General features: G+C 40.8%; 1 protein-coding gene across 1 annotated transcript in view; it reads right to left on the bottom strand.

The window, feature by feature from the left end:
• The window catches only part of LOC126386528 (integrin alpha-5-like), a 55,808-nt gene that overhangs the window by 38,170 nt on the left and 2,907 nt on the right, over positions 1–14,731 (bottom strand). Inside the window, exons 2-7 of the mRNA XM_050038921.1 lie at positions 6,810–6,934; positions 4,730–4,830; positions 3,259–3,382; positions 1,117–1,178; positions 902–947; positions 604–729 (exon numbers count right to left, since the gene is read on the bottom strand). Of these exons, the coding sequence (XP_049894878.1) occupies positions 604–729; positions 902–947; positions 1,117–1,178; positions 3,259–3,382; positions 4,730–4,830; positions 6,810–6,934 (584 nt within the window). The remainder of the gene's footprint in view (positions 1–603; positions 730–901; positions 948–1,116; positions 1,179–3,258; positions 3,383–4,729; positions 4,831–6,809; positions 6,935–14,731) is intronic.

Raw genomic sequence — 14,731 nt, 5'->3', positions numbered from 1 at the left:
AAGCAAAATTATTGCAGTCAGACTGCAGTGTACAAAGTTGACAATTTGATATGAGGGTGGTGTTAGTGGAAAGCTCATGAGCTGTCCAAAATGGAAAGAATTCTTCCTCCAGGGAATATGACTAAGATGAGAGAATTTTAGGAAGATCTTCAAGTTAGATTTTTTTTTATAGATTTTTTTAAATTTGGCATGATAGTGCCACTAGAGTTAAGTAGGGAGGTTCTAATCATCTGGAGAGCTATCTTTAGTTTTCAAGGTGTTAATTTTTTCCATGACAGGGACTTTCCAAAATCTAGGCTAAAATGTGGACTTTACTGAGGTCCTAGAGAAAAGGTCATTGGATCACTAACACCTCAGATATTAACCTCTGAGCACCATGAATATCGACATCACATGTCATGGTATCCTGCTACTAAGATATGTTGTTCTTGACCAAATTGTTTAGACAGATGATAAGAAAAACCAATCAGCTTGGATCTGCTGGTTCTGCTGCTGGCAGGTTGCTGCAGCAGTTGTACTATAAGTGGCATTTGTCATATCAGTAGCAGAACTGTTGGGCTAATAATTTCAGTAATCCTGTTTGACTCAAGTGTATATCCTCACCGAGATAACTGTCATCATAGCTCCCCTGAGCCTGTCGTGTCTGAATCTGCCCAGCGACTGACAGCAGGAAGTACGAGGGGTAGTAGGCCTTAACAATCTCTTCTGTGGTGGCTGAGATCAGCTGACCTATGGGATGAATGGGTAACAGAAGGTTAAAAGTCAGACTCCTGAGTTGTTTCACTTAAGTTTGTTCACGGACAAAGATGATGGATTGATATTATGACTCATTCAAGGGAAAAATCTATTGGAGGATATCTCTTAAAAAATCCATTGCTGCTCCACATTCTTGTGAGCTAACCTTGCCAGTAAAAGCTGCCTGGTCCTCCAAGCACAACCCTCCCGTCCTGTAACACACAACAGTTGCCAGAGCTGAGGAGTCTGTGTGTCACCAGTTTGAGTTTCAAACAAACTCTGCAAATCTCATGTACACTGCTTACATCAGCTCAAACAGAGAAACAGTAGCTATGTGATTATGTAGAAACCAGCAAAAACTCCAACAAATATTTCTCTTACCTTGGTGAAGTCTGCACTAAATCCCCCCTGACAGTAGCCCTGTCCAACAGGTCCATGTCTTTCTGCGAAGAACAGCAACAAACACGAGAAACACTAATAACCTTTCTGTTTCATGAAAACTAACAAAACAAACTTTCTGTTCTGTTCAGAGGCAGAAATCCCCAGTGTTGTCATTGTCACATTTCAAATGTTGAAAACCAGACACTTTGAAAAAAAAGAAGGAGAAAAAAAAGACAACGTTTTAGAGGTCAATTTGTAGCTGTGGGTTTATCTGGTAACGTGTTGGTTAAGATTCTCTGTCATCCAGGTCAAGACCTTTATCTACTAACAGTTTGACAATCTGGTTCTCTTGATAAGTTTACAGAGCTGACCTAAGCTGTAAACAGCATCCTTCCTAAAATATGCTGGTGGCTGTATTCTGAATATTCAATGCAAACACACTTTATACCAAGTCTAAAAATGCAAGAAAACAAATAAAAATAAAAAGACTGTGTAAGACTAATCCTGAACTAGTACTTTTTATTTCTTTTCTACAGAATGTCACAGGTTTGCAGCAAAGGGCAAATATTTGCACACTCTCCTTTGTCCATCACCACAGGAGGTATGGGTGCTGTTGTTGTATGTTGGTGCTGCAGCACCCAAAAATGTATTTACCCAACAATATATAATTCAAAGGAGCACTATACAGCATGGGTTGGGAAACAGTTGATGCCCCAAGCAAAGGAGTATGAGTGTCTCAGGGTCATTGTTCATAAGAGGGAAAAATAGAGTGTGAGATGGATCGGTGGTTTGGCAAGGCATCACCAGTGATGCAGGCACTGTGCCGCAGAGTCATGGTGAAGAGGGAGCTGAGCTGGAAGGCAAAGGTTTCGATTTACCAGTCCACCTATGTCCCCACCCTCACTATGGTCATGAGCTTTGGGTAGTGAAAGAATGAGCAGCCGAAATGAGTTTCCTCTGTGGGGTGGCTGGGCTCAGCCTTAGAGGAATGGCAAGGAGCTCAGACAGCCAGACTGAGCTCTGAGTAGAGCCGCTGCTCCTTCGTGTTGAAAGGGGTTAGTTGAGGTGGTTTGGGTATCCGATCATAATGCTTCCTGGGCGCTCCGAGTTAGAGGTGTTCAGGGCATGTCCTACTGGTAGGAGGCACCAGGGCAGACCCAGAACATGCTGGAGGGATTATATAGCTTAATCTGGCCTGAGAATGCCTCGGGATCCCCCAGGATCCCCTAAAAGCAGCTAATGGTGCTAACAGTGCTAAACAACGACAACAGTGTTGACATAACTAACGGTTTTAAGCGGGAAGACCTGGAGGGAAACCGGAGGATGGATCTTACATTTTCACAACCATGATGTTCCGCCACCATGGGTCAGTAAGCGGCCTGTGAGTGCAGTTCAGAATTGCAGAGATTAGCTGGCCAGTGGGATAAACACATGGGAACTCAGATGCATTAGCATGCATGTGCGGCAAGACTGTCCACCACAACAAAGAACAGCTGAGCTGAACAGAAGTTATGGTTCAGAGAAGCAGTCCGATTTTAGATTGGAATTGCAATAATTGGGCAATTTTAAAGTACACTGATTGCTGATTACTGAAACAACAGTGACTAAATTCTAGTTGTTTTTGGAACAGCAGCATTGTTTGCCTCATGTTTATCCCTCCACATCCACCCATGGCTTCAACTCTCTCACATCCCCAGGAGGGGACATGCCTCACAGTTTGAAAACCTCTGAACGAGACAACAGTTGAGAATGACTGCTACAGAAGTGGTAGAGTGCTGCTCTTTAGACCTTTTTAGCCTTTTTAGCTCATTCTGGTTTTACCACATTCACTGTATGATTGAGTATGTGCTGCACTCCAGTCTACCCTTGTAGGTAGCTGTTTTAAGCAAACAAAATCCGGTAAATCCACACAGTTATCAGCTAGCTGGTAAGCATCCATCACCTGAACACAAAGATATAGTGCTCAGCTTATTAATAACCAAGCTAAAAGGAGATTTAATACATGTCTCACATTGATCTAGTGGACAGACACATGATAACATATAAATGCTAATGTTGCTCTGTGTCTGCTGGATTAATGTAAGTGTGCTGGAACATTCGCTGTACCCCTCCTGGAGGTTGGCTATTATTACAGTAACTCACCTGTTCGGCAGGGGGCATACTCCACAAACGTTTTGAGACTGTCTACAGAGAGGTAGCAAGTTCCTGTGACATCGGCGAAGGGTGTATCATGTTCAGTCCTCCAGTAATACCTGGGAGCACAGGCCTGGCAAGCACAGAGAGACAGCTCTGTGACAAAAAACATGACTACATTTTCCAGCTGAGATGAGTTACATTGACCCTGAACTCCTTGCTCGAACATCAATTGTGCAATCATAGCTTAGCAACTGTAACTACACACACAAGGTCTGTCAAGCCTTAGAGACTTTGAAACGAATCAGTGAGAACAATTCTTGGTATCACTAACGTTAGGAAGTTGAGGTCATTTCTTGGCCAAAGACTAAAACACAAGAGCAAGCACAAGTTATGGAATAAAACAATATGTGCTGTGAAGTACCTACTGCCATGGCCAAGGGGTTACATTACATTAGTCAAATAGACTTTCTGGGAAAACAGGTTGTTAGAAATAGCATTGCTCAGGAATGTCTCAAGCCTAAAATGTTTATGAAACATTAGCCAACTTTTAAGCAGCTGTGTACTGCTCTGTATTTCATTTGTATTTGATGTCATTTGTCTCATTGTGTAACCCTTCATCCTTGTAAAAGTGAAATTTACTGTTTGAAAATACATACAATAAACAGAAACCCTCAAACTGTGTTCGTATGTGAGGCAAGGTTATGGTGCCTGCAGCAACTAGTCTACCCCACAATACAAGAACAACGTGAATTATTAACTGCTGAGGATGGTAACTTTTTGCCTGGGACCTGTCAGTCGTTGCATTAGCGAAGATAGCATTATATCATGAATATAACCATTGTTGTTCCTGTTTGCATTCAGCATTTCTGACTCTGACAGAGAAGGCTAATGAAATACAAACTATTCAACCCTATCTAGACAGTGACAATATTTTTTGTAGCAAAGCATACTTTAAGGTGAATGACTGTTTCCTGGTCTGATAACCTGGTCTGTTCCTAGGCTGGATATTGTTTCTAAAATCATGATAGCAATACCAATACCAGTACCACAATACCAGTACCCTTGATACCCATAATGTGAATGGAGTGGAGTGTAGCCATACTTTTGAACATTTTGGTGGCATACACTGAACACACACTGAACTGCCAACTCCATCAAATACGCCAGGCTCAACTTTACCACATCACAGACTGTATGGGTTGTAGCTGCCGTGGTAGTGAGCCAACAGTAATATTTTTCTCGATCTGGGTACAGAAAGGTTTGATACATTTAAGGTACTGAGTACCGATTCTGAGCCCTTGTCTGTATAGTACATTAAACGAACCAACATGGAGTCCCAAACGCCCATATTGACAAATCTCTGCTAGCGCACCAACAATACAAGTGGTTGAATTCAGTTTAAAAAATTGCATAGCATATAATCACACAGCAGAGATAAATTATCCAAACAGACCCACCAACCCTGACCCAACCTTACCAGGACGCTGTTACCATGGGAACGCACAGTAGCTCCAAACCACTGATGGGACTTGAACTCAACCTGAGTGTTCACATCATTTATATAAAAATATCGATCACCTAGAAGAACATAGAGAAGAAAAACACATTTAAGAGCATATTTACACAGAGTCGTACACAGCTCTTCTGTGACTCTAATATAAGAGAAACTTCAGTGATGTCACAAGTTGCTATTTTAACTTAGTCAAAAATCCCCCTGTCATCGGCGTTTGATATTTGTGCTGTCAGGGCTTCATTTGAGAGCGTTCCCCACATGTTCTTGGCTTTTTACATGGATATTTTATGGCCTTGTTCCCGGGGTCTGCAGTCTTAATCCATCCTCCATGCTATGGCAGACATCAAACAGCTCAAAGGGACTTGGACCTTGTTGTTACTGTAACCCAAACGGCTGTACTTCATTGTCAAGATCTGTTTTAAGAAGAGGCCCTGGCAGTACGAAGGCAAGGAACAGTGATGAGGGAGAGGGTGGTGGAGTGCTGCAAGTGTGTGTGTGTGTGTGTGTGTGTGTGTGTGTGTGTGTGTGTGTGTGTGTGTGTGATTTCCCTGCCAAACGCTGTACTTTTGCAGCCTCAGCAGCATTACACCTCCACGATTTTTGCTTTCAACAACAACATGCTCTTACAATAATTAATGTGGAAAAATAAGATAGTTCTTCTTGGACTGCTATTCCCCCGCAAATCGTCTGAGCCAGGTAGGTGAGCCAGGTTGCCTTTATGTCCTATGGAACACTGTAAAAACAAGTCCCTGACTTGGAAATACCATCCCTATCCTTATCCAAGTACTGTATAAAAGTTTGTGACGTTGGACTTTGCTGTCAGATCCAGCATGCAAGATTTTTGTCAAAGTTTTTTTGCCATTCAGCATCCTTGAAAAGCCATTTAACTGAAACCCGGCGCCTTAAATCATACTTAAATATGCCTGTAACTGTGTAAGCTTTACTGTGGCACATTTTCTGATATATGTTCCTGCTGTCTGCAGCAGAGTGGTGACATTAAACTCTCCTGGCTACAATTCGCAGTGCCTGTTTGGTTAATAGAGTCTGGGCTGTGTCCTCAAACACACTATGAATCCTGAGGCCTGTAATGGGAAATGCAAGACTACAGAATTTAAAAGCGTAAGCAAGTGTGTGTATATATATATGTGTTTGTGTGTGTATATATATATGTGTTTGTGTGTGTGTGTGTGAACATGAGTGTGGTTTAGCATGTTTCTTCTACGCTGTATCACATTTCAGAGGCTGTCTGCAGAGACCGTTTGTAAACAGTTTGTAGGTGTGTATTTATGTACGCAGAGTTTGCACAGTCACAGCTCTCGGTCTGTGTAAACCGGAACTTGTTATCAGCATGCACGGGCGTATGATAAGTTCAACCCTGTGATCCTCAAATGGTGGTCCTTATCGCTTCCTGTGTTTCTGATGGAGGTGATTATTTTTCTGGCAGAGCTGTGGGCAGCCCCAGGTCCTCTGGGGTCCTTGTCCCTCTAATGACTGCCCTAATTAAAGAGCGCTCACAACACTGGGCCATAGTCCAGCAGGAAATCAAAGCTCTGTGAAAACACTGCAAAATACAACCCGTGTCCCAAAATGGAGACCTTAGCGAGGGAGGTGGCGTGGAGGAAACCTCAGTCACCCTTAAAACACGGGAGAGACATCAAAGGCTGGTTTCAGTCAAAACAGAGAAGCGTTGGAAAAGGAGCTGTTGGGTGGCAAGAAGTCGGGCATTTGACCTCAAGGTCAAGCACAGCGGTGCTGAACTCGGGATGCTACCTATAGCTTCTCTCAGCCTCTTTTATGGCTGGTTAGAGACAGCTGAGAGTTTACTGCACAGTCCTGTCTCAACAGTTTAACAGCACCGTTGGGCAAAGTGACATTTTTATATCCTGGAACAATGTGAGTTACCAACTACTGCTGTGATTATGATGTAGGGAAAATTCTCTCCCTTGGATTTTGAATATTGAGCTTGGTTTTTAACATATCACATTTTTATCTTTGTGGTTACAAAGAGGCCAACCGTCAATTTAGACTTAACAAGACACCCTACCTTTCTTGTCAAAGTTGATCATGCTGCAGTTAGCTTGGCTCCAGGGGCACAAGTACACAGCTCCTCCTTCGGTGATGTTGGGCTGAGTGGTGTTGGCTTTCGGAGCGCCGATCAAAACACTGATACTGGACAGCAGAAAGGAAAACAAAATCTTACTCTGTGGTGAAGGGGTGTGTCCAGGAAAAGTTCAAGATTACACCAAGAAACATTTGTTTTGATTGACAGTAAAATCATATGCATTTAACTTTTCTTAGAAATAAAGTTTTGTTACACACACAGCTGATGAAAGAAGTATGAATCTGGACAAAGAATTTGAAGGGTAAAAAACGATCTGAGTTGGGCATTTGGCACCAAAATAATAATCTATTGCCTTGATCAGAACTAAAATCATGACAGAAGAAACACTGTATACCACCATAAAGGAGAGGAACCAAGGCTGACACCTCCCTTTACCACCCCCTGCTCCAGCTTACGGAGGCTTATAAGGTACAGCACAACACTTTGATATCAGTTATCAGCTTGAAGATCAGTTTGCAGCTATTACCTCAGTGGCTGTACTGCAGATCCCGGATCATTATCACTAACAGTTGGTCATGGGGGGGTTTAAATCTTAGATTCAAGAAAAACACTCTAGGTCCAGCATTAGTGCCTGGACGGTTAAACATCTGTCTGTGATCAACAATGCTCACATAATGTTCAAATAATGTCACATCAAGTTAAGCCAAAGTTCTGCAACCTCAGCGTGAGGTCAAAGTCAGCACCGCTGTATCCTCTGTTAATGTGTGAATTAAAAACCAGTGTAGCCAGAGGAGCCTTTTGAAGAAGCCAAAAACACTGTGAAGTTTATGCATGAAGCCAAGTGAAGAATTCCTCAGCAGCAAAACCATTTTTCAATACTAGATGTAATTTATGCAGAAAATAAGGTCTGGGATTAACATGTGCCAGTGAGGTCTTTGAAGGTGAAATTTGAACTTAGTGTAGATTTAAACCTGCATTCATTTTTCTGGCGCAACAAGTTGTAAACGCAACGCTGACATATTATCACCTCGTAAAGTTGATATAGCAGATGTTTACCAGCTAGTTTCAGACTATGTCTGACTGCTGATTGGTGCTGAGCAGGTAATGGGTTTATCAGGGCTTGTTTTCTGAGAACAGCTGTCTGCTGCTGCTGGAAACAATGCTGACATAAGCTGTGAGAGTGAACCAAAACAGCAAAGATGTGGGCCATAAAAACCAAAACAATGAGCTGAAAGACGCTGGAAAACTCAGTAGAGCTGAAGGGACTGTAGAGTCTGTTGATAATTCTCTCTGGGTTTGTCACTTTAAACCTCTTTTACATTATGTAGTACATTAAGTAGTTATTTCATTCATGTTACTCTAAAATATAGAGAGGCTTTAAAGTTAACTTGCTACAAAGTTGCTATCTTAGCAAACATATTTACCAAATCTATAAAATTATTAAAACTAACTGCTACTGCCATGCTAGCTGCTGTTATATGTATCTGCAAATTGGCTGGGAAGGTGGCATTTATCCCTATCGACAAATGCTCTATAACAAAAGATGACACATTACAAGATGCACCAATGGTATGAAATGGTATACACTTCCTGTCTCCTAAGTGGGTGTAGTCGTCTCTCACCACCGCATCCCCCCATTTAATTTTGAAGTGTTGTGAGCAATGTGTGGATGGATGAAAGCAGATTCAAAACAATACAATGAGGGCCCATCAGTTGACTGAGACTGCTTCAAGTCGAGCAGTTGGGGGTTTTGTTGTTTTTACAAGTTAGTGAACTGTGAAGTGTACTTCCGGGGACATTTTGGTCCCCTGATATTGTTGTTGACTGAGCGCCCTTGACTTTTATGCTACTCTTTGGTACAGTTAGCTGCGGACACGACACAGCAGCTCAGAGGTGGACAGACTCTGTACCACGAGGCTCCAAGATAGCATTATCTTACCTCTTCTGCTTAGAAGGTGTAAATTAAAAAAAAAATCCAATCCCTCATTAGCGCCATTAGCAGATCTGATTCAACTGGCATAATACAACAGTATTTAAGGCAGCACCTGACTACAAATTTAATGTTTGTGCCTTGCTGCTCATATCTAACTGCTTAGTATCTGATATCAGCCGAGTACAACATAATATCAGCTGTTGCAAGATCTCATGAAAGTTTGTTGCTGAGACAAACACAGGTCTTGAACAAAGATAATTTTCTCCTGACTTGTCTGTCAGAAAATGCCATTTTAGTGTCAGAATGTTGTGGCTTGTGAAAAATGGGTCCATTTTTTACTTTAGTGACTTTGGGGTGAAAGACTCTGTCATAATTTGTGCTAACGTTCATTCCTCCCATTGGAATTAACAAACTCAGGACCACCGCTAGCGTTCTATGGGCGTGGGGCAGTGGTGAAACCCATGTGACACAGATACAGGAAATAACTCTAAAATGTGCTGTCTCATTTCTAAACCATCTCGGTCCCTATCTCCAAAGGTTTCAGCCAAGAAATGAATAGCAAGAGAAGGATACAGCGAGGTGTATGTGCGAATATCATGCGCCCTCCAACATGCAAATTTACATGTGCAAGTGTTTGTGTGTGAGGGTGCATTACAACTCAACTATTCTTTTAAGGTTTTCAGACAGCCCTGCTAAAAAGGCCTGGCCCACAGCGCATGGCACAACTTAAGACATTGGTGACTGATGACATTAGCAGAGATCAGACAGACTCTGTACTTCCCCCCATCCCCCAAAATGTCTGGAGAGCACCAGAGGAATATTTACATGGCTGGATAAGCTTTCCTTATAAACCACTCACTCCACAGCCACTTAGCCGACCAGGGTGCAGGCTTTCAATGGGCTTCTCTTACAAAGGTACAGGACTTTAACCCACTGCCACCCTCTGTGATCTCTGCACGACTGGATTTGTAAGAGTCAATTAAAAGGACTTGTAATGAAAACTTAACAGCCAACAATAGCCTCCTCTACAACATGATGTGGATCAGTGGGATGATTGATGCCTCTGTTGAGACCTGAAATGAGGATTCCTTTCCTTTCACTCACGTTCAACAGGAACATCTGCAATTGGGGAAATGGCTTAAAGGCATGGCCAGGTCAAAGATGCAACATGTAATTTTTACTAAAGGATTTATGAGCTCCAGTGAATGCATTTGCATAGCGACATTATTCTGTAACTAGTCATATCTTAATGGTAGGTCTTATTGAGTTTAAGTGTTTGTATGTATCATAACCTGCTCAAAACATTTCTTCTGTGCAAAATTATGTTTATTTTTCATTCTCTAATACCTAAGTTTCTCTCTCTATAAAAAAAAAAAGCTGACTAATTTTACCCTCTAGGTTATATTACACACAACATATTGTCATATCAAACATCTGAAAAAAAGGGTCACATCACATGCAGATGAGTCATTTAAAGAGGCACAAGCCAAAAAGGTCAGGAACCGCTGAGGTGTAATGATATGATCTTCTATTACATTTAGTAATGAACACAATATTTGTTCATGAAAACCTACCGAGCCTCTGTATCCCAGCTGACCCTGTTCAGTTTTCTCAAGATTTTATCTGGGTTGTTATAATAAACAGGATATGATGCTTGTATGAGCCAGACCCCCAACTCCAATATCTGCTGTTTGGTTGGCATGTAAATACATTCATTAAACTTGTGCATATGTGGGTGGCCCAGAATAATATGACTTAATATTAAATTAGTGTGTTTTCTTGTAGTCAAATGCAAAATGTTGTTAGCTTAATCTACATTAAAGCTACAATAAAATATAGGCTGCAGTGGAAAAATCTCCACTTTCCTAGACTGTACATTTGGTCAGCTGACTGGTTCTAATACCAATATAAAAACCAGATCAAGATTCTCTTGATATATAAAATTAAAACCCAACACAGCACTAACTGTGACTGGCTGTGTAGTAAAACTGTGCTAGCAACATAAGCTCTTTGGTGACTTCATATGGCTTTAATGTAGAGCTCACAGACAGGTTGGGAAACATAAAGAAGTTCATCGACATCACAGGATTTCAACAGCTGTGTCCCATTTCTATACTACAGACCATTTCTATACCAGCTACCACCACAAACAGAGTCAACTTCTGTGGGAAACACTGCATCAGCATGCTAACATGCCCACAATGGCAATATTAAAATGTTGAGGTTTAGCAGGTATAATATTTATTATCTTAGCTAGTGAGGATGTCATTAGTTTTGCTGGTATTTGGTCATAAACCAAAGTATTGGACAAACATAATTTTTTACCTGATGTTGGTGCAAGCTGAAAAGTGAGAGGATCATTTAAATTCAACCTCTGGGGAGCATGAGCCTAATTTTACAGATATCCATCTCATATTTCACTCTAAATCCAAATTGTCAACCTGTTGGAGGCACGACAGGAAAGTCAGAGGGTCATCTGAGTCAGTAGTATTTATCCTCTGGGAACCATGAATGTCTGTGCATATATTCAAGGCAATACATCCGATCGCAGTCACAATATTTCACTCAGTCAGTTTTGTCCCTGTGAAGCTTAAATGGCAGTGAAATTCTAAAGCCACAGTTTGACTGATTTTTGGCACATTGTATCGCATCACATTGTGTACAGTTAGTAGTATGGAACTGGGATGCAGCTTAAAGTATATCAAAGAATTATAGCTCAATATTTAAAGTAGGGTTTCAAACCTCTCTGAATGAGCCACTTGAGCACATAAATATTTGTTTAAGACATCTGTGTTGATACTTTAGAATACAGTTAATTACACCAGGTGTGGTGTAGGGCTGCCACGATTAGTCGACTAATCGATGACTAATCGACTATTAAAATAATCTGTGACTATTTTAGTAGTCGACTAATCAGTTTGAGTCATTTTTCATAGAAAAGCACTATAAAAGTACCCCAAAATACTCTTATTGCAGCTTCTTACGTTCAGATATTGGCAGCTTTACACACTCTCCCGTGACAGTGAACTAAATCCCTTTGGCGTGAGTACGAAACAAGACATTAGATGACGTAATTTTGGGGTTTGGGAGCGACAGACATTTTTCAACATTTTAACACATTTTTCGATGAAATGATTAGTTGACTAATCGAAGAAATAATCGACAGATTAGTCGACAATGAAAATAATCGTTAGTGGCAGCCCTAGTGTGGTGTGGTACTGTAAGGCAATTTAGTGCACATGACAAAAGGGAGATTGTGGACAACGTCGTGCATAAAGACGACATGAAGGTTCTATTGCTGTGGATCGTGATAAGTTATTGACCGTGTTATGCAGTGTTTAAGTATAATAACTGGTAGTACATGAGAAAATATAAAAATAGGACATCGAGTCGGTAGTGGACCATACGAGATGTAATTTTGGGAGGACTTGGCCTGCTGTTTTGTTTCTTTTTCTTGTATTCTCAATAATCCTTGTTCAGCTTTTTCCCTGCCTTGTGTTAGTTCTGTGGATCGTCAGAAAAGAAACAGAAACGTCAAAACTGACACACCTCACAAACTAGGTGGCTTGGGAACTTTGTTATTTTGAAACTTAGGGTTGCAAAATCCCGTGAATTTTCAAAGTTGGAAACTTTGCTGCACACAGCACACTGCTTACTGTAGGGCTATTGAGACCACACCCCCTACATGCACTGTGCATTCCTCCATCACGTGCACTGATGATTTCTACAACCCTGGAGTATTGAGGCCACACCTTAAGCACAAAACTATTGAAGCCACACATTTGAGCCTGCGGACTACATAAAGTCAAGTAAGTTTTGATAATATTATGGGGTAAATATAGGCCTATTTGATCTATGGCATTAATGTTGAACTTGCAAATTAAATGAAAATGTATTCATACAGTCGCTAACTAGCTGGTAAGTTAGGTGCCAAACGTAAGCTAGCTAGCACCATTTCATTGACCATTTAAGAGGCTAGCTTAATATGGTGCTAGCTACTTCAAATGTGATGCTGTTTCTTCTGCCTCCTGCAAGACAGTTTTCTGTAAGCATACAAGAATTTATACATCAATTGTAAAATATTTTGAAGAGCATTCCAGTTGTTTAGCTAACTATATATCTGTTCATGCCATTGCATTAGTGGTTTTAAAAGCTTTTTTGTTATCTTATTTTACAGAAAAATGCCACATTTACTATCCAATGTGTGGAGGCAGTTTCCAATTTCCAAAATTTCCCAGCTTAACTTCCCATGGTTCCCAAGTTTCTGGACATTTACTGGAATTTACTGGAAATTGTATGCCCCTTTCCAACCTTATTGAAACTATAGGCCTACTCCCTCAGTCAAAGAAGACTTGGTGAGAGTCAAAGAAAGCAAAAAAATAAACATATAATGTCCCTTTTCTGTCTGTTATTACCAGCCCAATCAATGTGCCAAATCTCATTTTTCTGCTCAGCTTTGTTAATCTTTTTATCGGTCAAAGTAAACCAGCTCTACCAACACACTTGATATCTACCTCCTAAACTAGACTTACTGACTTTATCTGGACATGCGGGCTGAGACAGTGAAAACAGAGATGGCATGGTGAGCAACAGGAGCAACTTTTAAAAAGGCGCCCTCCAGCCAAACAGTGTAGTGATTGTCTGCATTCATGACAACCAGCAGAAACCATCCCCATTGGCAGAAAGACAACACTGGTCTTATTCAGGAAAGCATCTTCTTCCTGCTGTGTTGTTTACTCACCACAAAACAAGAACCGCTAGATTCACATGAAGATGTTCAACAGTTGCTGTAAGCTGTCAAAATACATGTATTTGGTCAAAAACAAAATGTTGTATTGTTCAGTGTATGCAGGCAAAGGGGGGCGTCATGTGTATACATTGGTCTAAATCAACATCTCAGTAATGGCTCAACAACATGGCCTCGAACTGCCAGAAGCTTAGTTAAGCAAACTGAGAGAATCTTAACCAATTTCCTCACAGGAAAAAATCTACAGTCATTAAACCAACACTGATTTTACTCTGTCAGCCCTCGAGGATGTGGGTGAGGAAGAAGTGCTGATACTGGAGTACAAGTTGCAATGACAAAGAAGTAAATGTCCTGCATTTACAAAAAAATAAGTAAGCATCAAAATATACTACTACCAAATAGCACTCATGATGCAGTCAATTTCAGAATAATGTATGTTGCTGGATAACTCTTACGATGTGGCCATGTGTTCATCACTTTAATGTTACAGCTGGTAAAGGTGAGGCTAATTTTAATTGCTTTATATACTGTATGATTGTGAATCTACCCCACGGGAACCAATAATGTCTTCACATATGTTATACTGTTCCCTATAATATTACATCAGAATTTATTTGTTGATTTTATTTTGTATTAATGTCAATCTGCAGATTAATTACAACTCCTTTTACAGGAGTAAAAAGTATAATATTTCCTCTGAATTGTATTGGAGCAGAAGTATGAAGTAGTAGAGGATGAAAATACTAAAGTAAAATAAAAATAAAAATACCTCTACATTCTACATTCTACATTCTACAGTGCTTGAGTAGGCTAAATATGACTTTCCATTACTGGTGAGGAAATACTGAGACACTGAGAGCCGATAAGGTTAAACAGGATATTACAAGGCAAAGATCTGAGCACCTTTCACAGGAGCAGCTATCAAATATTGTACTCATACTACGAGCTTCTCTCCAGCAAGTTATCATAAAGCAGATTAACAGCTGATATACAGTAGATTTCCGTCATCATGTAGGAAGGGCTTTCGCATGATGTAACACATCCTACAGAGGCCCTCAGCTCATGAGCAACAGCAGCTGTGAACAGCTGGTTGAGAGGGTGTTCTGGCTGGACGAGCCAAGATGTATTTGACTGTCTCTCTCAATAGGCTTTAATACACAGGAAGGGATGAATCAGCTTGTTCTATGTTTTTCTATGTTGTTCGCCAGTTATATTTAGGTTTAA

The sequence above is a fragment of the Epinephelus moara genome, chromosome 24, assembly GCF_006386435.1.
Source record: "Epinephelus moara isolate mb chromosome 24, YSFRI_EMoa_1.0, whole genome shotgun sequence".
Lineage (NCBI taxonomy): Eukaryota > Metazoa > Chordata > Actinopteri > Perciformes > Serranidae > Epinephelus > Epinephelus moara.
The sequence above is the reverse complement of the archived record's forward strand: the minus strand, read 5'-3'. Positions and strand labels throughout refer to the sequence as shown.